A 23000-nucleotide genomic window follows, 5' to 3' on the forward strand; every position below is an offset into this window, starting at 1 on the left:
CAGGATGGTCTCGATCTCCTGACCTCGTGATCCGCCCGTCTCGGCCTCCCAAAGTGCTGGGATTACAGGCTTGAGCCACCGCGCCCGGCCTATCTCTTTCTTGACGGAAGGGATCAAACTTCTTTTTTCCTCCCAAGCACAATGGAGCTGATTCTCACTATCTTCAAGGAAAGACCTGCCCTGACACTAGTAAAAAAACTGATGTATAGCTATATTTTAAAAAGAAAATCACTTTGAATATGCTTTGCATAAACGACTGGTCATCTGAAATCATTTATATGTCCTAGCGGAATTTATAAAGAATCCAAAATGCTAGAGTTTAAGATAGAAATTAAAAACTGAGAAATCTTTCTTTCCTTTCATATACTCCTTTTAGAAAGACTAAAGTGTTTAGCGTGCTGCAAAATGGCATGGGAGTCAGACAGGCCTTGGGTGAAGTCCTGATTCCACTACTTACTAGCTGTTTAAATTAAATGGGGTTACTTAATTTCCCATGGCCTCAGTGTCCTCTCCTATAAATGGAAATAAAATAATCAACATTGGAGGGGTACTCAAATCCAAGCTAATGCTTTAACCTTGTTCTTATAAGGAGTTCTGAGAACATAGATAAGTTACTATCAAGAAATAAATAAATCGGATGCAAATTCCACCCCAACCATATTAATTTAAATCTACGTGAGATCAAATAGAAAACAGCTCTTCACTTTTTTTGATTAAATCCTAATGGAAACAGAGATACTATAAAATGACAAATATGGATCCTACAGGTATCTAGAGTCACAAGAATAAAACAAGAGGTTTTGGTGGTCATTTCTGCAGAGCCTGTGAAAGTGTGACAGCAAAAGTGACCAGGCACCCATTCTAATCTTGTAAGAAGCACAGTTATTTTTTTGGAGGGCTACCAAGAAGTGCTCCCTCCCAGAGAAGTTCTGATACCTGTGGCTGTCCAGACAGACAATCAAGGCTGGCCTCTCAGGAGAGCGGCAGTTTGTGCTGCGTGGAGTGAACTAAGAACCCCCGACAAGGTCTTCACTTGATATGCATATGTAATTTCCACTGAATGCAGGAAGATTCAAGACTCCAGGACAGTTTAATAGTAATAAAACTTTCTCAACTCTTCACTATGAAGTTAAATTAAAAATCCTACAACGGGGGCTCTGAAAATTGCTTCATTGCAACTGTATTTTCTGAAGAGCATTCAGGGATTCAAAGATTCTATCATATTTAGACAACTCTAACCACGTTAATCTGCATGGTCTACCGAGTATATCACAGCAAGAACTAGATGTGGACCAATTCTAGCCTCAGCAGGTAAAGAAAACATACCTGGGTACCAACCTCCACTCTGGCTATAAAATCAATTCTGAATCAAATTCAAGATACTAAGCTTTATCCCCAGCACTAAAACCTAAGACTCTACTTAGTAGGATCATAAGTTGTTTCTTCTTAGTTAAATTCAAAATGCTCAGGTGAATGTTTCCAATTAAAAAGTCTTTCATGAGCAATACCTTGAGTCATACTTATCAATACATTTTAAATAAATTATCATTAAGTGTTAGTCACCATAATACAGATGAGATTATGTAAAAACTATGATCTCTACAAAAGAGGCTTATATTTTATTTTTAAGATACTGTCATGTGGACTATTAATTACCGGTACAAAAAGCTTTGTTAATAATCCCCAAAACAAACTTTTTTTCAGTCCATTTCTGTTCCTACTTATAAGCATTTTATAGATTTTCATTCATCTTTTTTCCCATTGTTGTTTTAACCAATCTAATAATCACTTTTGTTTGAAACAAAATTGAACTCCTACTGTTATTTTCATTTCTGAGATTTTGTAAAATTAACCAGTCTTCATATGTTCCTAGAAAATAGGACTTTTCAAATTAATACACTACTGGGACATATCCCCCAAGAGATCGAGTAAGAAAGACTGTATATTTAATATTTATAAAATCGTTTCCAAGGGGTGGTAGACAGTAATAATAGCAAGGATAGCCTTGGCACTATTATGCCTAAAGAAACCATTTTATCACTTCCTCATAGTACTCAGATTCAAAAGACTCAGGTTAGGGAATTTTTTTTTGCTATTGGTAGAAATTTTTTTAAAAAAGAAAAGACCGTCAATTAATAGCTACTTCTGAAAATCACTTTGTATTGTAATATGTGGGTTAACCCACTTTTAACTAAGGAAAATATAGTAAAGAAAAAATGTATTAGGAAGTTAAGAGAGTTGTATTCAAATTTATATTCAATTTTGGTTTCTATGTTTTAGCTTTCATTGGCATTTTATTAACTGGTAGAAATTTACAACAATGTTTTAATGTCAGTCATTCCAGATTAGTTATTCAAGAAGATGTGAGGATGGATATTTAGTACTAGACCCATTATGTCAATAAATTAACGTCAAAGTCAAGATGAAAAATAAAAACCTATGCCTCTTCACTCATCCCACATGCATTTATGGAAATCCTGGTCTGTGTGAAGCTCTCAACAATGTGTGCAGGGTAGCGAAGACTTTCCTTCTACCTTCTAAGGGTTCAGTCAAGTCTATGAAATAAACCAACAGCAGGTAAGTTAACAGGAGAAAAGTACACAGGAGCACCGCAGGAAAGAAAGTGAGATCTAGAAGCATACATATCCTCTTTATAGGGAGAGGGGAGGGAGGATGGAACAGACAAATTAGGGGAGAGTAAATGGTTTTGGGGAATGATGAATGGGCCCTCAGAAGAACAGGTGACAGCCTGGTGACAAAGTCTCTCTGGGTGTGGTGTCACCTCCAGTGTCCTCTCCTGTGATCAGTTAATTCTCCCTGGTTCATTGACACTTTCAGGGAGGGAGTTCACAACTGAGTTCCCTTTGGAGGATCAGTCTTTGGGCAGATAAGGGAGTTCAGAGAGAGCCCCTCCCTGCATCTGCTGTTCCCCAGGTGCCTACAATTTGAAATAATCTGCATACCAAAGCAGCATTTCTTACGGTAGCATCTCCTGAGCTCTTTCAAGAGCAACAGGTAATATAAACATATTTGAGACAAAGCGTGTCCTTAAGAGACTTAGAAGAAATTATCAGACTAAGGTAGAAATGTTGACTAGCCAGAATGAATGGAATGTTTTTATAAAAGAGTCCAATCTGATACCACATTCACATTTGAATAAAAATGGTAAGAATGTATGCCATAATCTTGGAGGAGTGAGATTAGGGTGGCCTTTTTGTTTTCTATACATTTTAAATCATTTGTATTTTAAAATAAATATTATTTTTGTAATCAGGAAAAAAATCAAAATCAAAATATATGTCCATGAATAAACACTGCAAATAAATAAATATAAACTATTTGTTAATTTAGGTTGTTGGTGGCTTATGGGATTTCCATCTGTTTTAAAGTTACTGGGTTGTTATTACAGAATTTTAATAGATTTAATTCAGTAACAAAAGTGTATGGAAATTTTAAGTTCTTCAACTGGAATAATCTACTTTATTATATATTGGGAGCAAAGACCTCATTGCCATTTTTATAGAGTAGAGCAGTGAAGGAAATGAAGGTGTGTCCTCTATTTGTAATATACTTTTTCTTTTTTTTGAGACCAAGTCTGGCTCTGTTGCCCAGGCTGGAGTGCATTGGTGCGATCTTGGCTTACTGCAACCTCCACCTTCCAGGTTCAAGTGATTCTCCTGCCTCAGCTTCCCAAGTAGCTGGGACTACAGGTGTGCACCACCACGCCTGGCTAATTTTTTTGTATTCTTAGTAGAGACAGGGTTTCACCATGTTGGCCAGGCTAGTCTTGAACTCCTGACCTGCAGTGATCCACCTGCCTCGGCCTCCCAAAGTGCAGGGATTACAGGTGTGAGCCACCATGCCCGGCCTGTTTTTTCAAACTCTTGCATGATGTCCAGTCTAGATGGAAAATGGCAGAAGAAACCCACATCGATCCACTTGTCACGATCTACTTCGTTACCATCTATTATTAGGATAACTCTTCTACTGTCATTAAAATGGACTATGGTCATTTATGGTTCCCTAATTTCCAAATGCTTTCATAATATTAATATGCTGCCCTGGGGAAAAGAAAGAAAATTAAAACAATTCCTGGCTGTATTTCAGAAAAGCATCAGTAGCCTTGACCTTCCTGTTTTGAGAAGGGTCCCTTCTTCACTTCAGGAAGTCCGACTTAACGTCACTGACCATTTTTCAAATTTTGTCGTGTTGTTTGTAGTGTCACTTCAGGCTGAATCATTCTTTTTCAGAAATGGCACAGTTTGTGGTATCTCTGTAGTTTTTCGTATTTAATACAACTCAACTGTCACTTTAAGTGAAAAAATTCTGATGGAGCATGAGAAATTCTCTGTTAATGAAGGCTTATGTCCTTCTGGCCACAAACAAAGGGTGCCTGGTACTTGCTAGTTCCATTTAAATACCGTATTATTTTATAAAGTTAATTGTGGATTTTCAAGCATCCTTCAAACACTATTGAATTCATTTACTCATTTTGCCAGATAATGGGGAACAGAAGGGGGCAGAGAAGGCCCCTCTGAGTCAGTCCCACTTCACAACTGAACAATGCAGGAACTGAGCTACGAAGCACAGCACCCCTATCGTTATTCCAGTTTTAAGCAAGGCCTGATTCAGAGTTTCATTTTCATAGAGTTGTGTTTAGATTTGAGACTTGGTTTATGCTATTTTTGGTAAGAACTAAGTACTTCTATTTCCTAAAGTTACATTCATCCGATTGCTGAATATGGACATTTTAAAGTTAAGAGAAGTAGGTTTTAGGATGTGGCACTGCATATAAATGCAGAGGTGCTCCCACGTGCCCCTGCGTGGTCACCATAGTGCAGTGGAATACAGACGCATGCTCAAAGGAGGTAAGGGGGAGAGACCCACAGTGGTCTCTGCATGGAGCTGGCATGACTCCATGGCACAAAACAAGAGGGAGAAGAGCGGGTCAAGCACATGTGGGGATGCACAGGGTCTGACGTCACAGTAAGGTCACTTAGATTTAAAATGTCTTTAGAAGCAACAACCTGGTAAACAACTCTAAACTTTGGAGAGAACCATCTTATCTTTTTTTTTTTTTTTTTTAAGCATCATAGCTTTATTCTCATAACTAAAAATTTAAGTTGAAGTCATATTTTGAGGAAGCTCTTAGTTAGAAATTACAAATTACCTGCATTTTAAAAGTCAAGAAAAAACTTCTTTTTGGTTCTGCAGCAGATCAAACTGGCTCTTAATTATTTTAACAAATTAACATTACCTTGAATAATGAATTCTAGTGGTATTTGGGGTGGTGAATTACAGAGCTCAACCCTGAAAGCCATGTGAATGGCTAAATTGCCAATGGCAAATGAAATTGGCCACTAGTCAAGTTTACTACAATTTCAGCTGCATCGTTACGGAATGAAGGCAAAGCTCAACAAAGAACCCACAAAATGAAATGATGCAGACCAACCTTTTATTGCACCCACAATATTTTGGTCTAGTCCTTTCCGGTTGTCATTGAGTCCTCTTTTCCTCTTCCCATTGGGTAAGGAGTTAGCCAAAGTCTTGTCATCAAAAAACGCACACACCAGTTTTCTAAACAGAAGGCTTCCTGAGCGAGTGTAGTTTGACAATATAGAGTCCAGCTGAGATTTAGGCATAAACACATCAAAGCCTTCAGCAAGTTGTACTTCTGGCTACCAAAAGAACATAAATATTTCATTAAAAGCAAGATTTGAAGCATTTGACTTTGGGTACATGAGCAACAAAAAAAATCACTAGCTACTGAAATGTACATCTCCTACAAATGAAAACACTCTTGGCTTGCTTTGTGTGCCAGTATCTGCTATTTATAAAACCAAGGACTAGTTATAACTTACAAAACAAGATGCTCTAATTGCAATATTGAGCCTTGTCAAAAGCAATGGGAAGAAAATAGCCAAGAGAAGGCTGGATAACCACAAAATCCTATCATTCTAGAGCTAGCAGGGAGTTGAGACTTCTGGATGAAATATCCTCATTTTATAAACAAAGGAACTAAAGCCTAAAGAGATCATAAAAAAAAAGATTGAAAAATAATTCAAATGTGCTCAGTGCAGTACGCTTATAGATCACTTTCTCATACACTAAATAACTTAATTTCTTTCACCTGAAGACACAAATACGAGGATACCTCAGAAGGCCCCTGGTTCCTTCTACTATGCCAGTGGCTTTTGGCTGTGGAGCTATTTTTTTCCCCCAGTGAACACTTTTGTAAACTAATACATAAAATAAGTAAAAATGATGAGCAGGTTTCCTGAGCCGTTTAAATCCACTCCCCATCCCTAATCTTGGGAGGAAAATGTGAAACTATGTCCCCGACCACCCTTGGAAAACCAAGGTGCTAGCACACTGCTTCCCTGGCAGGGACTTCCTGACTGGGATAAGGAATCAGAAGACATTCAAGGCGCCTTTCAACTTGGATGCTACTGCACACGCTTGGCACTCAGAACGCCTTCTCCAATAGCATGCCATGAGGTTTACAACTCACCTTTGAATCTTTCAACCCTGTTCATACCTGTTCCTTTACAAAGCCTTCCAAATGAACTGATTAACTCCTTGCTGCCCATGGAGGTGGCTACAACTCTCTGTTCCTGCTGTTCATTTAGCAGACATATGATTCTATTGCTTACACTATAGTAGAATTATTTATTAGTTTGCAGCCCTTCCTGATCCTGAAGCTCTGACTTTATATCTCTAGGATCTGGCATACAGCAGGCACTCAATAACTTCTTGTGGAATAGACGAAAGTTCATTAGTCATAACCTGCACTACTAAGTCATTTAGTTTATTGTTGGTTATGACATGGTAGCTGTAAAATAATAACTTTAATATGAAGAAATGCAACTGGTAAACTGTTACTAGGAAAAAAGTCTGATGAAAACCTCACTGAATTAAGATGCTATCGAAGCTGATTCTTAGATCTTCTATTCATCACTTTGCAAAACTGGCCCTGGTTTACAGTTTCTAAATCACATCAGAAACGTGAGGATGCAGGATGAATTTCTCTCCTGGATAGTAAGAGTGATTATTTTTGGTTTTGTCCTATCGCTTTTCAACATGCCACCCCACCTATGGTTAAAGTAAACAGGGCTCAGAGCATGGCTTAAATTCTTTGGATGACACAGGAAGGAGTTTGGGCCTGGTCCCTCCAAAAGAGAACTCTTAACTGGAATATCCAGAAAGTCATCTCACGGCTCTGCTTCACTTTGCCATTCCATGTTTGGTCTCTGAATGTGTGGTGAATATTGCTATAAGAGCTATGCTGTCAGGCTTTCCCCCGACTTCTGCATTTTGCTGCTTGCTTATTCCAGGTCTCCAGAGGAGGTGGTCTGAGCTGGAGGCTACATCCCTAGTTTCCAGAACAGAGGTGGTACATAACAGGCACTCAATAAGTCTTTGTTGAATGATTCAATGTAGACAATATTAGGATTGAGAGAATTTTACCATCATAATCTAAGATGAAGTTTTATTCATAACCAGAGTTTTATTTTGCATATCCTATGCTGCATTTAGAATTTTTGTTCTAAATGAACTGATCTTGGATTTTTGCTAAGTGCTCCTGTATCATTTGAAAGCCATTAAAAAAAAATCCAAGTTTATCTTACAGAAGTGGCTACTCACAGCTATTTGAGGTTCTAGGGTGGTTCAGATGCTCTTAATGGCAAGACAGGAAGGGGAAGGACAGTAGTTACTCATATAATCTCAGTTTGATTCTGATACCATTAAACAGGTACTTAAAACGCTGACCTTTGGGACATTCCCTTTGATTCATCCTGTGAATGTGGACCCCAGTTTGAGAAACACTGACCTGAATGAGCTACCAGGCGGAACTGGCCACTCCCTTCTTCACGCACTCATACTATTTTCTAAGAACTCTGTTTACAGCACTTTTCATGCAGCATTTGCTTAGCTGGGAGTTTGCATTTTTCATTGGGATGAGGACTCTTGTATCTGGAGTGTCAAGCACCCAAGAGTGTCCAATAGATATTTGTCAGAATAAACAAAACAGTATGTAAGAATTCATTTAAAATGACTGGTGTTGATTCAGATATCTTTTATCCCTGTATGACGAAAGGGGGTTTGAAACTTTGCCACAATGTGCTCAGCATACCTGTGTCTTCTAATCGTTCATGTGGTACCTTCAGGAGTTGGGTGATCTGGATAACACTGACCCAGCTGTTTCAACACCTACTCACTGAGCCCCCTCCATGTGTAGGAATCTGAAGGCTCGCTCTGCAGGCGAGACATATGCACAAACACCTATCCTATAAAGTCGAACGTGGTAAAACATGAGAGAGAACAGAGTAGGCGCTGTCTGAGACAGCATCAGGCAGGACTTGGCTGCTGGGGGTGCGGAAGGAAGGGGGCTCTTGGGGCTCAGGAGGGTATAGGATAGTGTTTTAAAAGGACCCTGAAGGTAGGAGTCAGGAGACAGGTACAGTCGCTGTTTCTGGTGCCTGCCACAACTCCTAACAACTAAGCATCTGGAGGTTTCTGCAGAGCTAAGAGACTTCCAATGCAGACGCTGTCACTGCTTCCCATTCCACTTTCTACTGCCAAATGCTATTATTTTGAACTGTTCTTTCCAGATCAAGGAACATGAACTCACCCCCTTGCAAGCACGTTACAAAGGAGGAAGTAGTCTGACTAGTGGAGGCGGTGGTGGCAGCGGCAGCCTGGGCACAGGTGACTGGGCTCTGTCCTTCCTGTTCTTCTTGGCCTGTCTCCTGTTCAGATTTCTGAGCCAGGAGTGAACGGGCACCAATGCTATCTACGTGTGCCAGGTGCCGCAAGGCAATAACGCCTTAAAAGAACAAAAGAGGGCAGCTTTGTTTTCTGAAACACGAAGAAAAGATGACGTTCACTAATCTCACATTTTCACTATGAAATCTTTTTATTTCCTCCATTTGATAAGTATAACCACAGTGGATTACTATCATATAATGATCCACATCTTTGTACATATATTTAAAAACAGGATAAAGCTCTTTCTTTAATTGTATCATTGAATCTCTTAGTTTACTGGCTCTGGTTTAAATGAGATCTCTCTGCTTACTGATAGCTATGACAGAAACCAGCACTCTTCCAAATGAGTATCGTTTTGAAAACTAGACTTCTCTTGACAGAGTCACAATTTGATACTCAAGCCAAAAAAGAAAGCGAATATGTTAATTTACGGATTTTAGCGATTACTGAAGTAATATGATTTTTAAATGATGACGTCTAAACGAACAGTTCAAAATAACAATCTGAAGTTGGGGTAGGATTTATGACACTTAGAGTCATCATTTTAGGAGCTGGGAGTCTGAATTCCCACTGTAAATGTGGATTTTCATCTGTGTCCTGCCTATTTTAGGTACCTTGGCCACTTAGTACAACAACGTATCAAATGCTGACTTTTCCTTCTTCATCTCGCGCTGGGTGAAGTTCTGGAGGCAAACACTGTATACACAGTCATCATCACTCTTGAAAATGCCCCAGAGCCAGGCCTGCAGACTTTCACGAATTTGTTTCTTTGCATTTCAGCTGTGGTCTCCCTTTGCTTAGACGTAGTTGGGGTTGAGATCTAGTTTGGCTGGATCTCCTAACTAGGTAAATGAAGATGCTCCTTCCCCACCCCTCTGCCCCGTTATACTCCCCAGTCCCCATGAGCACATCGTGGGACTCCCCTGTATAATGGAAAGAATACAAAGTAAGACAGTTTTTAGGAGATCATGCTAGTTAACCACCCAGGGAATATTTCTAACATAGGCTACTTTATCTAAGGTATTAGTAAGGTATTAATAAGTAAATTACAGGAAGACACATAAAAAGCTCCATGTGGTCACTGGTTAAAAGAAGCGCACAAATAATCATACTGGGCATTAACCCCAGATATTCAGTGGCAGATTAATAGGGTGCAGATTCTGTGTATTACATAGGGTCACCTTTGCAGGCACGTACACAGGGCCGTTTGGACGAGGTCATACGCTGGTGGGGATTTGGGGGGCTGGGCTGGCTGGTCAGTCTCAGGCTGGCTCAGGAGCCTGAAGGTGAAAGAAAACTGTAGACGAAGAGGCAGGATCCTGCTGAACAAGACTAACTGATTTGGGACTGAAAGGCTTGTAACAGGATTCATAAGAGTGCTTAAAGGATGTGAATTTAGTCTATGTCCACACTACCGTATACAATGATCTTTTGTTCTTGTGTTTATTTTGCAGTATATTAGATGTATTTTGAGGAAAATGTGCTTCAGTTTAAGAAAAGAAATTTCACAACACAAAGCTCCCCCATAATTGATTCAATTTTGCTCATAAATGTGATATGCTTCTGTCTGATAAAAACTACATGTTCCTGTAACTCAGGTCTGCCCCAGGTGGACATAGCAAGAATCACTGTTACCATTTATTTTCTATTTTTAAATTTTATTTTTATTTTTTAGAGACAGGATCTCAACCTGGTGCCCAAGGTGGGGTACAGTGGGGGGATCACAGCTCACTGCAGCCTCCAACTCCTGGGTTCAAATGATCCTCTCACTTCAACCTCCTGAGTAGCTTGGGCTACAAGTGTGTGGCCGGTTAATTTAAATAAAATTTTTTTTGTAGAGACAGAGTCTCACTATGTTGCCCAGGGTGGTCTTCAATTCCTGGTCTCCAGTGATCCTCCCTCCTCAGTCTCCTAAAGTGTTGAGATTACAGGCGTGTGCTACCATGCCCAGCAAATTTTTAAAATGTATGTATTTATATATTTTGTAGTGAGGGGGGGTCTCGCTTTGCTGCTCAGGCTGGTCTCAAACTCTTGGCCTCAAGCAATCCTCCTGCCTTGGCCTCCCAAAGGGATTACAGGCAGGAGCCAACATGCGCAGCCTGTGATTTATTAAATGCTATGCTAAGAACATAGCCCATGAAGAGGGTAGCCACGAGAGCGTGTGGGACTGGTCGCTCACCAGCATGGCTGTTCCTGTTGAGCAGCTCAGAACAGAGGCGGCCTGGGGACGTAGCAGGCCTGAGCCGCAGTGTGCATGGGGCGGAAGCACGCGCGTGTCCTGCGTCAAGGCTCATGGTGGAAGCTGGCTGCCCTCTTTCCATTAAGCAAAAAATGCTCAGCCAAAAGTCCTATCCAAAAGTAGGTGTAATTTACACAATAGCCTATAGTGAATGTTGAATAGGATAAAAATGACAAGAAGTCATCCAACAGCCAATTCTTTATAGACATTTTTAGTTGACAATATTTTGGTAGAACTAAGCATTTAATTTTAGAAGAGAATACAATTTGGTACCTTGAAATTTTCTCCATGTACTTGTATAATGAGACATTCCGGTCTTTTAGAGATGCTTTTAGCTTTTTCCTTCTTCAGGTAATAAATTAATGACTCTGAAGACTAGGGCTTGATTTATGCTAAAGATATTTGAGCCAAAATGTACAATATGTAAGAGTCTAACCACTGCAATTTAGCTTCTTCTCTCCTAAGGCCCTGAAATGGCTCCTCCAAGATGTCCACTCTGAGAGACTATCCAGGTTCCCAGGTGACCTGACTGCCTGTGCCATAGCTGACGTCCTACGCTATTATAATTACTGTTTGTGAATTTTTCTTCATGTGCTCCTTCAAGGGCAGGGACTGTTTCACACACTTCAGTATTGCCTGGAAAACAGCGATATAATTAACATTTATTTGGTACTTAATATATTCCAGGCCCTAGGCTAACACATAACACACAGATTTTTTCAAATTTGATTTTCACCCTATGAAATGGCTACTATTATTATTCCCAACTTGCAGATGCAAAAACTACGGCTCAGAGAATTAAAGTAACTTGTTTAAGATTATCCAGCTAATACACGGTGAAGCGAAGATCTGAACTCCTGCAGCCTGCACTGGAACTTACACTCTCAGGCATACACGGCCTCAATTTCAATGTGTCAATGAGTAAATTTAAAAAATCATTTGCTTGGTTTTACTTTACTTGATCCCAGTGGATCACTTTATCTACTGGGCCAAGAAGGTGTTAAGAAAACAGATTTCAAGGCCAGGCATGGTGGCTTACGCCTGTAGTCCTAGCACTTTGGGAGGATGAGGCGGATGGATCACTTGAGGCCAGGAGTTTGAGACCAGCCTGGCCAACCTGGCGAAACCCTGTCTCTACTTAAAACACAAAATCAGCTGGGCATGGTGGCATGCACCCGTAGTCCCAGCTACTCGGGAGGCTGAGGCAGGAGAATTGCCTGAACCCAGGAGGTGGAAGTTGCAGTGAGCCGAGATCACGCCACTGCACTCCAGCCTGGATGACAGAGCAAGACTCCGTCTCCATAAAAAAAAGAAAGAAAGCAGATTTCCAGTACAGATATTCTGACGAATATCCACAATTTATCTTCTGAAAACTTTTAAACTGGCATAATCTGGGATTACTGGAGACTATTTATTTATTTATAGTAACTACAACAAATAGAAAACATTTCCTATTATTACAAATTATTTTAAAATATTGTTAAAAACTAGTCTGATTGGTTCACCAAAGCTGAAAAACAAGAAACGAAAAGCAACAACAACAAAACAAACTTAGGCCATGTATATCTGCTCTGAAAAACACAAATCAATATATGCAATCTTGAAAAACAGTGACCATAAGAAATTAACAACTGTCTTCTTTCTATATTGGTAGAGTATTGGGTTGTGAACTCATGAAGAAAGAATACTGTATTTTCTTTCTTTTTTTTTTGAGATGGAGTCTCGCTCTGTTGCCAGGCTGGAGTGCAGTGGCGTGATCTCGGCTCACGGTAATCTTCAACTCCCGGGTTCATGCGATTCTCCTGCCTCAGCCTCCCCAGTAGCTGGGATTACAGGCACGCACCACTGTGCCCAGCTAATTTTTAAATTTTTAGTAGAGACAGGGTTTCACCGTGTTAGCCAGCATGGTCTCAATCTCCTGACCTCCTGATCCGCCCACCTTGGCCTCCCAAAGTGCTCGGATTATAGGCATGAGCCACCAAGCCTGGCCTAAATACTGTATTTAAATCTGAAATTTAGTTTTGGGTTTCTGCTTCTGCTTCTGTGTAATTGAGATTCGAATTTTATTTAATGTGCTGCTTTTAAAAGGGTCAAATAATCCTGCCCAAAAGAGAAGTATTTCAGGCTATTCCCTTTCTAAGAACACTATTTGTTCACATGTATTTGTTCACTGATAGACAAAGTTTTATTTTAAAATATTTATTTCCATAAAGATACTGAGGTAAGAATGCTAAGGTTAAAAAAAGAACTAATATTTACTGAGTGCTTAAAACGAGCCAGGCCTTGTTCTAAGTGCTCCACAGGGATAGCTTCATCTAATTCCTCCAATGGGCCAATTCCAGGAGGGAAGCACTTGCTATCCCCATTCTACAGAGAGAAATGGAGTGGGGAGGGGTCAGGTTCGCTTGCTCAGGGTCACACAGCTGAGAGTCTAACCCAGGCAGTCTGACCTCAGAGCCTGCTCCCTGACCCATGAAGTTCTCCCCAAGAAACTTCCAAGTAAACAGAATCAACAGCCACAGCTGAAACTTGCAGTTCTTTCATATGATAATCATCCCCTCAACGGTGACTCAGTGTTCCTCACGCACAGGCACTGGGCTAGAATGGGCACCCACAAGTCCTTTGCACAGCGGACAAGGGCAGATGACAGACCTGGGTTGGGGGACACACTCCACTTTTCTTGGCTGTGTGAACTTGTGCAAGCTGCCCATAGAAAGCAGATAAGAATACCTCAAAGATGGCGCATGATGAATACTATTACTATTATTATTATTATTAATCATAGTTTCTGCTCTTGAGAAGCTGGGGTGGAAGGATGCACTGACATGTCAATAATTACCAAAAAATATAGGAAGTTCTATCCAGGAGGATCGTTCAGATCACAGTAGAGCCCTGAAGGGGAGTGGGTGGGTACAGAGAGGAGGAACAGGAAAAAACAAGTAAACTGCAGTGAAATTGAGGAGGGGGCTCTCCTTAAAGCTAAGTCCTAGACATAATGTTTCCTAAGTTTATTTTGTATATTGTGCTTAACGCAAATGCAGATGCTTCCTCCTTCGCAGATTAAACAAATAACATTTATTGAGTACCTTTTATGTGCCAGGCACTGCTACAGGATTTTCCCATATACTGTATCTCATTTGATGCTCACAACACTCTGCCATTTTGACATTTCGGTTGGTTCTGATTAGAACTTAGTGTTTTTCTGCATCTGAGTAGGGACTATTGTTATCAGTTTGAAGACAGTGGCTGACCTGCCATGATTGACAGCCCCTTGTGGGCCCTTATATTTGTGTTTGTGCCATGGGTATACACACTGGCATTTGGGTGACACTACGAGTCACAATGCAAAAAGGGAACTCCATACACTGCACGTTCTTTATCTTTACAAAAGCGATAAAGCATGGGTTTCCAGTGTCACCTTTCAGCGTTTCAAGTGCTAATCTTTCTCCTGTGCTCAAGGTGTCTAGTGAACGTGTTGAGGATATGAAATTCACTTTTCCTTCCCATCCAGAGCTGAAAGCCTGCCCTGCTCTTGCTCTCCGTGTCTCAGTTGAAGTCCCAGCTGCAGCTGTAACTCAGCAAGTTTCCCAGATGGGAATCCAGGGCTCACTTCCTACTCAGTCCCCGTGTCCCTCCTGAACGGCTCTCCCTGCTCCTCCTCTCCAGGCTCACTGTTCCTGTCCAGCCCTCCTGATCTCCTGCCTGGCGGGCTGCATGCATCTTCTTCCCGCTCTCTCTATCTCTCTGTCAGCCGCATGCTGTTCTAGCTACAGTTCTAAGATACAGGCACAATTCTTCCTTTACTGGAAACTTGCAATGGCTCCCTCCTGCCCACAGATAAAGGCTGAAGGCCTCATCTAGACTTTTACTCTCTTACCCCACCCTACTTTTACCAATGCCAGCCAGAAAGCTGCTCTAGCAACACTGGGCCACTTGCCCAATCTTATGATTTTGTTTTTTTGTTTTTGTTTTTTTTGAGACAGAATCTCCCTGTGTCACCTAGGCTGGAGTGGTATAATCTTGGTTCGCTGCAACCTCTGCCTCCTGGGTTCAAGCGATTCTCGTGCCTCACCTTCCTGAGTAGCTGGGACTACAGGCATGTGCCACCACGTCTGGTTAATTTTTGTATTTTTAGTAGAGATGGGTTTCGCCATGTTGGCCAGGCTGGTCTCAAGCTCTTGACCTCAGGTGATCTGCCCACCTTGGCCTCTCAAAGTGCTGGGATTACAGGCGTAAGTCACAGTGCCTGGCCTCACTTTTCTTTTACTTTCTTTTTTTTTTGAGACGGAGTCTCACTCTGTCACCCAGGCTGGAGTGCAGTGGCACGATCTCAGCTCACTACAAGCTCTGCCTCCTGGGTTCAAGCCATTCTCCTGCCTCAGCCTCCCCAGCAACTGGGACTACAGGCGCACGTTGCCACGTCCGGCTAATTTTTGTATTTTTAGTAGAGACAGGGTTTCATCATGTTAGCCAGGATGGTCTTGATCTCCTGACCTTGGGATCCACCTGCCTCGGCCTCCCAAAGTGCTGGGATTACAGGTGTGAGCCACCGCGCCCGCCCTCACTTTTCTTTTCTTTTCTTTTCTTTTTTTTTTTTTTTGAGACGGAGTCTCGCTCTGTCACCCAGGCTGCAGTGCTGTGGCCGGATCTCAGCTCACTGCAAGCTCCGCCTCCCGGGTTCACGCCTTTCTCCTGCCTCAGCCTCCCGGGTAGCTGGGACTACAGGCGCCGCCACCTCGCCCGGCTAGTTTTTTGTAGTTTTTTTTTTTTAGTAGAGACGGGGTTTCACCGTGTTAGCCAGGGTGGTCTCGATCTCCTGACCTCGTGATCCGCCCGTCTCGGCCTCCCAAAGTGCTGGGATTACAGGCTTGAGCCACCGCGCCCGACCCTCACTTTTCTTTAGAAGCATGTTACTCTTCCATGACAATCAACAGCTAACTGAGTTTTCATTAGCTGGGCGTGATGGCAAGTGCCTGCAGTCCCAGCTACTCAGGAGGCTGAGGTATGAGAATTGCTTGAACCCGAGAGGCAGAGGTTGAAGTGAGCGGAGATCATGTCACTACACTCCAGCCTGGGCGACAGAGCGAGACTCTATCTCAAAAAATAGCTTAGAAAATGTAAGGACTGAATGTACTTTGTGTTGAGGAATAATTGACCTCTGTTTCTGAATATGTGATCTACCTGGGGTTTGACTCAGGGCCCTAGTTGCAATAGCAATATGATATCATTGCATGAGCTGACTGGTCCAGAATAAAACGTCATCATCATAAATTATGTTTTAAAATTAAATTTTTAGTCTAGAGGAACTTCTTAACAATTGTAGCAAGTGTTAATAGATTTCAAAAAAAAAATTAAAAAAAACCTTTAACATTGAGAATTGGGTAAAAGTTCCAGTAACTTTCCAATCTAAAAAAGACACAAGATGATTATTTCTGTCCCTTCCCTTTGTTAAAAACCCAATGTGGATATACCCTAGCAAACTGTCTTCCCACAATTTCTTTCAAAAATTTTTAAACACTTTTTAAAAAAGCAATTTATTTCCCACTTAAAGTTTAAAAGGTACGGCCAACCTCCAGTCCTATACTGGCCTGCGGGAGTTCGCAGCAGGATTCTCATCCTGTGCAATCTGATAGTAACAGATCCCCCATTCTTGTTTATTTTAAGAACTCTCCCAAGAAGTTAAGGTACACAACACAAACATACTCAGAGAAAGACATTGTGAACAGAAACGCAATTGCAAATATAGTGCAGTATTAAACAAATTTGTTTATGGTCCTATGAATGTAAAATAGCAAGTCAGATGATTATCTCGGATATCATCCAACATTCTGGACTGCGGCAACATTCTGGCTATGATATTAAAATAGAAAAACCTTTGCAGAGCGTTAACCTATCATTACACGGAGTAAATGGCATGGTGCTGCCACCTAATTAGCAGTGTGGCTTGCATCTATAAAACAGAATTAGCACGACTGCTCCTTTTTTATTATTAGTTTGTGTTTCCAGAAAGGTGTGACCTTATCTGTATGGTTCTGTTCATTTACGCCCATCTACAAAGGATTTAATTATATTCTTTTAGGTCTCTACACTAAGGAAATTGAAAACTGCCACTGCAAAATTAAAAACGCAAAAGAAATTAGTGAGCAGATTATTTACGCCATCACCCTCCTCCTTTCAGAGACAAAGACTGGAAACCTGTCTAAATACATAAGGCATAAAATTTTCAGAAAAGAAAACTCCAGACAAGAAAATTATTACCATTCTTCTTTTCTTCTTTCCCACATATATTCTGCAAGTTTCTCTAGTTGTCAAAAGGGAAATCTATAAATACTATAAAATTCCTGAAAGTTACATAGCATTAGAGTCAGCAGCCAGAAAATAGCAACTTACATCTGAGGAAGGTGATTCCAGAACAATGCCGAATCCTAGAACGCGGCTCTCCTCCGGGGAGGTGTGCTCGGCCGCCTGGATAGCAGATACCTCAGAGGCCACCACTGCCTTTTTCTCCATCTCTGACCCACTGGGCTTCTGTTTCACAGTAAGAGGTTCCACAGTCTTTGGGGGCACTTTTTTCTTTTTATTTCTCTTTCGTGAGACAGCAGTTCGCTGGGAGCATATAAGGGAAATTGGGGGTTGTTGTCTGTTTTGACTTCCAACTGCGAATAATAAACAAAAATATGGTACAGGCACGTGTGTCTGACTGAGGAAAACTTATCTCCGGTCTATCCATGTGATCTACAAACTGAAACCGAAACGAGGAAAACTCCAGGATGAAGCACACTAAATAAATCTCCCACTGGACCTAACGGTTACCAAACACAGGCTCTGAAGCACTTTCAAGTCCTAAAGGCAGAACAATACTCAGGAGAAAGCGTTACTGCAGGTGAATCATGATAGCATACTGCTGTTGGGTTCAACGCAGGGAAAGCATCGTGAGCTGTGAGAAAACAGAGAGCATGGCTTCATAAATCATAGGACGGTTTTAAACAAATGAGAACTTCGGAACTTGAATTTAGGTGGAGATGGCTGTGCTTCCTGGTCAGCCTGCTTCAGGACTATTCCAACTGTCGTTTGGGGTTAGACTGATCAGTTCCTAATAATCTACAGGTGCCAGAACTGACAAAGATGAGACGGCGATGATCGTTTGGGAGAGACTGATCAAAAGTGGCGGTCTGGGATGATTCTACAACAGGGACCAGTGAGCATGTGGGAAAAGCCTGTTAGTTACTTAATTAGGACCAGCGAATCCTTCCTCACCAAACAAATATTCTCCACACATCAGCCACCTCCAGAGCACCCTGCTACATGGCCTCAGACCAGGCCACTTCTCTAGACCTCGGTTTCACATCATTGAAGGAGCAATAATATCATTCTGTACAAGTCAAGCAAGTCAGTGAAATCCAGACACAGTTCCAAAGATGGAAAGCACAGTACAGTAACCAAGTATCCAACCTGATTCTATACTTAAAGAAATCCAGGATGGTAAATTATAGTTCTCACAGGCGCACTCTGAGAAGTAATGTCTGCTAGCCATTTAAACATACTCTCTTGGAAAGTGTCACTGGAAAACATGGAATCACTGTTTAAATCCTCAAGTATTAATATAGCTTCCTAAATATGACCATAGGATGTCTCTGCTTTTCAATAGGAATGAACCTATAAGACAAGTGTAAACTAAAGGTCTTTAAAGGCACATAAACATGGATCACCTCCTCTTACCTCTTATCAGTCTGAAAATAAAGAATATTTACACTTTGATCCTGATATTTTTGTCTCGAAACTCAAAAGCAATTCATAAATATTAGAAGCAAACTAATTCCACTACATAAGAGCACAGAAGCTTTTAAACTGGTAATTAGTCTAGCTCACTGGCTCTTGACCTTGGCTGTACATTAGAATCACTCGAGTTTAAAAAAACTGAGATGCTGGGCCAGGCATGGTGGCTTACTCTTGTAATCCCAGCACTTTGGGAGGCCAAGGCGGGCAGATTACGAGGTCAAGAGATCGAGACCATCCTGGCCAACATGGTGAAACCCTGTCTCTACTAAAAATACAAAAATTAGCTGGGCGTGGTGGTGGGCACCTGTAGCCTCGGCTACTCGAGAGGCTGAGGCAGGAGAATCACTTGAACCTGGGAGGTGGAGGCTGCAGTGAGCTGAGATTGCGCCACTGCACTCCAGCCTGGCGACAGAGTGAGACTCCGTCTTAAAACAAAAACAAAAACAAACAAAAAAACTGAAATGCCTCAGCCCCACCCCAAACTAAATGAACTGACACTTCCAGACATGCCGCCTGGGAACTAGCATTGTCTGAAAGCTCTTCCAGTGATTCTGCTGTGCAGACAGAGTTGGCAACTTCTCTTTGCTCTATCTGCATTCCCCCTAAGGTTGGGTCTGTACCCTCAGAATAAAAGGGACCCTGAAGAATGATCACGATGGCCTAGGCCCCAGGCCTCGCTGAGCCTCATGATTCTAAATTAAAAATGAAAATGTTTTGGTTTAAGGAACATGGGGACTATCTGAGTTTTTCTTCTTTTGCAAATCTAGACACAGCCCGAGTCTCTGGCATCCAGATCTTACCTCTAGGTCTTATTCCTTGCCTTCTTAAAAGAAAGGTGAAACTTTCTAAATGTAATTTAAATCTAAGTCTTCAGGCATTAAACCTTAAGTAAATCTACCCATGACACAAATTTTTAAGTTTAAGAAAATTAAAGGAGAGTAATTTATTCAGTTTATCCTTTGTGCCATCCTACAGCTTTGGAATCGTTTACCTCCCTAATCTGCAAAGGTTCAGAAAAGAAAACACAGCGACAAAGTGGCATTTACTTAATAGATTCTAAAAAGGCTTCCGTCAAGGATTTAAATGGTTGCAATTTGTAGTTTGCCATTTCAGTAGTAAGGAGCTTAAGTGACAAAACAAATCATTACAATTTCATATGCATATTTTCTTAAGTGCTAACAAATTCCTCCTTGGAGAAAAGAAACCGAACATCATAAAGTAACCTTTCTTTCTGAGCTCCTTATTTAGGAGATGTTAACCTCTGCCAGGTTAATAAGAACACAGATTATCGTAGCGGAACAAGGTGAGTCCAACGCTTACTGACCTGAGCAAAATGCTTCCTTAGGGTAAAATCAAATTCAGTGCTTAAAAAGATGCTGTTTTTAAGAAAGTAGCTCACATTACTTCAATGTGATCTTGGGTGACTGATATATCTAAGTATTAAGCTTTTTATATCAAAACCACATCAGTGAATATTAAAATTATACTAGAATTCACTAAATGGCATCCTGAACAGCTTCTGAGACTTTCCGGACTACCATTCTGATGAAAGGGCAGGAAAGCTAGTCACGACATGGCTAAGATCAAGTGGTGATGTCCCTTGACAAGAGGGAAAACTTAATACAATGATTTATTTCTTGTACCTGTGACAAAAACAATTCTGTTTTCCCTCAATACCCCAAATTCCCTCAATTCCCAAAATACAGCTGCTATAATGAAGACCTAGACTTCCAGACTTCTATAGAACGCTCCATGGACTTTAAAGCCACGCTAATGAAACAGCTTAGGCTTGTACCATGCCTTATTAAGTTCATTTACAACCACTACATCATTCTATTTTGACAACAGCCCTGTGAGTTCGACATGAATTCTCCATTTACAGACGAGAAATAGGAAGCTCAGACACGCCACACGGCATCAAGAGCAGAAATTGGCGTCCAATCCTAAATTACAAATCCACCGCTCTTCCATCCCTCAACTTGCCTGACGGCAGTGAAAACAAAAAGGAGTCACATAAACAAAGACGACAGAACGGGAGGATCTCTGAGCTTCCGCATCCTGAACAGGAGAGAAAAGCCACAAAGCACAGCCTGGGGCTCCACATTTCTTATCTGCTTAGTCCTTGAACACTGAAGCCCATGCTTCCTCCAGGGCTCCTCCATACACAATTGTTCCCAAATTTAATTAACTGACATTTGTGAAGTACTAGGAGATCATGGAATGAAGTCTATCGAGTACATACACATAATTATATGAGCTGTATCAGTTGCAAGACAAAATATGTTTGATTTGCTAAAGGAAAAATGGATTGTAGAGAAAGCTGAAAAAACAGATACTTGAAAAGGCACAGCAAGACAGCAAGGTGAGAAGAAGGCTTTAATAAAAGCACAATGAACATTCCCATGGAAGATGTCAGATATGCATTAAAAATCAAAGGACTCATTCCGAGGCCTGATCCTTGTACCTGCTTGAATTTGCATTAATTTCCTCATGGTCTTGAGTTCTTGCAGAATGGCCTGCAACGTTGACTGGCAGTTACAAGTACAGCAGTTTGATCCAGCTGATGAATTCACCACTGGAAGTTCTCCTGAGCATGAAAGAAAAAGAATGACTACTCCAAACAAACCAAAAAAAAAAAAAAATCAAAAAAGGGGGGGGAGAAAAAAAGAAAGTATCTTGACAGGGATTTTGAAGAAGGGCCAATTATGGTCTTGAGTTCTTGCAGAATGGCCTGCAACGTTGACTGGCAGTTACAAGTACAGCAGTTTGATCCAGCTGATGAATTCACCACTGGAAGTTCTCCTGAGCATGAAAGAAAAAGAATGACTACTCCAAACAAACCAAAAAAAAAAAAAAATCAAAAAAGGGGGGGGAGAAAAAAAGAAAGTATCTTGACAGGGATTTTGAAGAAGGGCCAATTATGGTCTTGAGTTCTTGCAGAATGGCCTGCAACGTTGACTGGCAGTTACAAGTACAGCAGTTTGATCCAGCTGATGAATTCACCACTGGAAGTTCTCCTGAGCATGAAAGAAAAAGAATGACTACTCCAAACAAACCAAAAAAAAAAAAAAAATCATAAAGGGGTGGGGAGAAAAAAAGAAAGTATCTTGACAGGATTTTGAAGCATGTGCAATTATGATGAAGCTGTGCCTAAGGAAAACGTACCCACTAATTATCACAACCTAAATCTGGGGGTCTGACTTGATCTAATTATCCAGGCTCCCATACTGTAAGGTGCGTGCTGTGGCGCGGTGTGGGAGCCTGCATGCACACACACACACCATGAGTGGGCACAGCAGGCCTCCCTGTTGTCAGAGCCGTTCATCTCAAATAACAATACCTCAAAAACTCACTCGAAACACACTCACGCTAGTTTACACAAAAAGCGAGCCCTGAGAACAGCCTTGCAAAAAAAATCTGGTAGCTGTGTTTAAGAGTTCATATTAAAAATTAAATGAGTTCTATTGAAAATAGTTTTGATATTAAGCACATTATTTCAAAAACAAAGAACTGTGCACCCATGAAAAGTTTTAGAATACTCTCTGGGTGTGGCGTTTGGGGTGGGGAAGCACAGAGGAGCAGGGATGGGAGGATATATTCGAATTGGAGGGGTCTGAGGGTACTGGTGGGCTGGCTGGTTTTTCTTCAATTTAATAAAGAAAATCTTTCTACCTCTTTTCTCCATTCCCATGTCTTATCTTTCCCTTGCCATAGCCTCTTTTGCACTGTTTAAATTTAATGCCTTTTCCTTAGTAAACCTATCTTATTCTGTTTCTCTCATAGGTAAGCAAGTATCTTCCATTGTCCTTAGAATACAATAGGACATTTGGACATTGCTCTTACAGTGGGTTCCCTCCAGCACCTGTTCACCTGACCACCATAAAATGGAGCAGTTTAGAGACTTTCAGCGCTTGCATTTTCTCACAGGCCAGCAAGGTAAGTTCCATGGTTTTGTTCTAATTATATGTTTTATTATACTTTATATACCTTAAATCCTGTAATAGGCATTATTTGGGAATACTATAGAAAAATTCGCCAGGGCAAAACCATGAAATACTTCAAGATAACTTAGTGATTGTAGTGGCATAATTATTTACATTCAAAATTGTAGCAAGTTGTAATGTTACAACTTTAAAATTGTAAATAATCCCAATTAAATACCAAAGTAATCACAGTTACATGTAATATATTTCTTTCTTTTTTTTTTTTTTTT

The 23000-nt window shown here is 41.0% G+C and overlaps 1 protein-coding gene across 2 annotated transcripts in view; it reads right to left on the minus strand.

The window, feature by feature from the left end:
* Window positions 1–23000, minus strand: part of BEND7 (BEN domain containing 7) — an 83139-nt gene that overhangs the window by 30144 nt on the left and 29995 nt on the right. For both annotated transcript variants that reach the window (XM_011934238.1, XM_011934237.1), the window contains 3 exons: window positions 21252–21374; window positions 17399–17664; window positions 5453–5678 (listed from right to left, as the gene is read on the minus strand). In XM_011934238.1, coding sequence (XP_011789628.1) covers window positions 5453–5678; window positions 17399–17664; window positions 21252–21374 — 615 coding nt within the window. The remainder of the gene's footprint in view (window positions 1–5452; window positions 5679–17398; window positions 17665–21251; window positions 21375–23000) is intronic.

This window comes from Colobus angolensis, unplaced genomic scaffold (genome assembly GCF_000951035.1).
Source record: "Colobus angolensis palliatus isolate OR3802 unplaced genomic scaffold, Cang.pa_1.0 Scaffold133, whole genome shotgun sequence".
Taxonomy (NCBI): Eukaryota; Metazoa; Chordata; class Mammalia; order Primates; family Cercopithecidae; genus Colobus; species Colobus angolensis.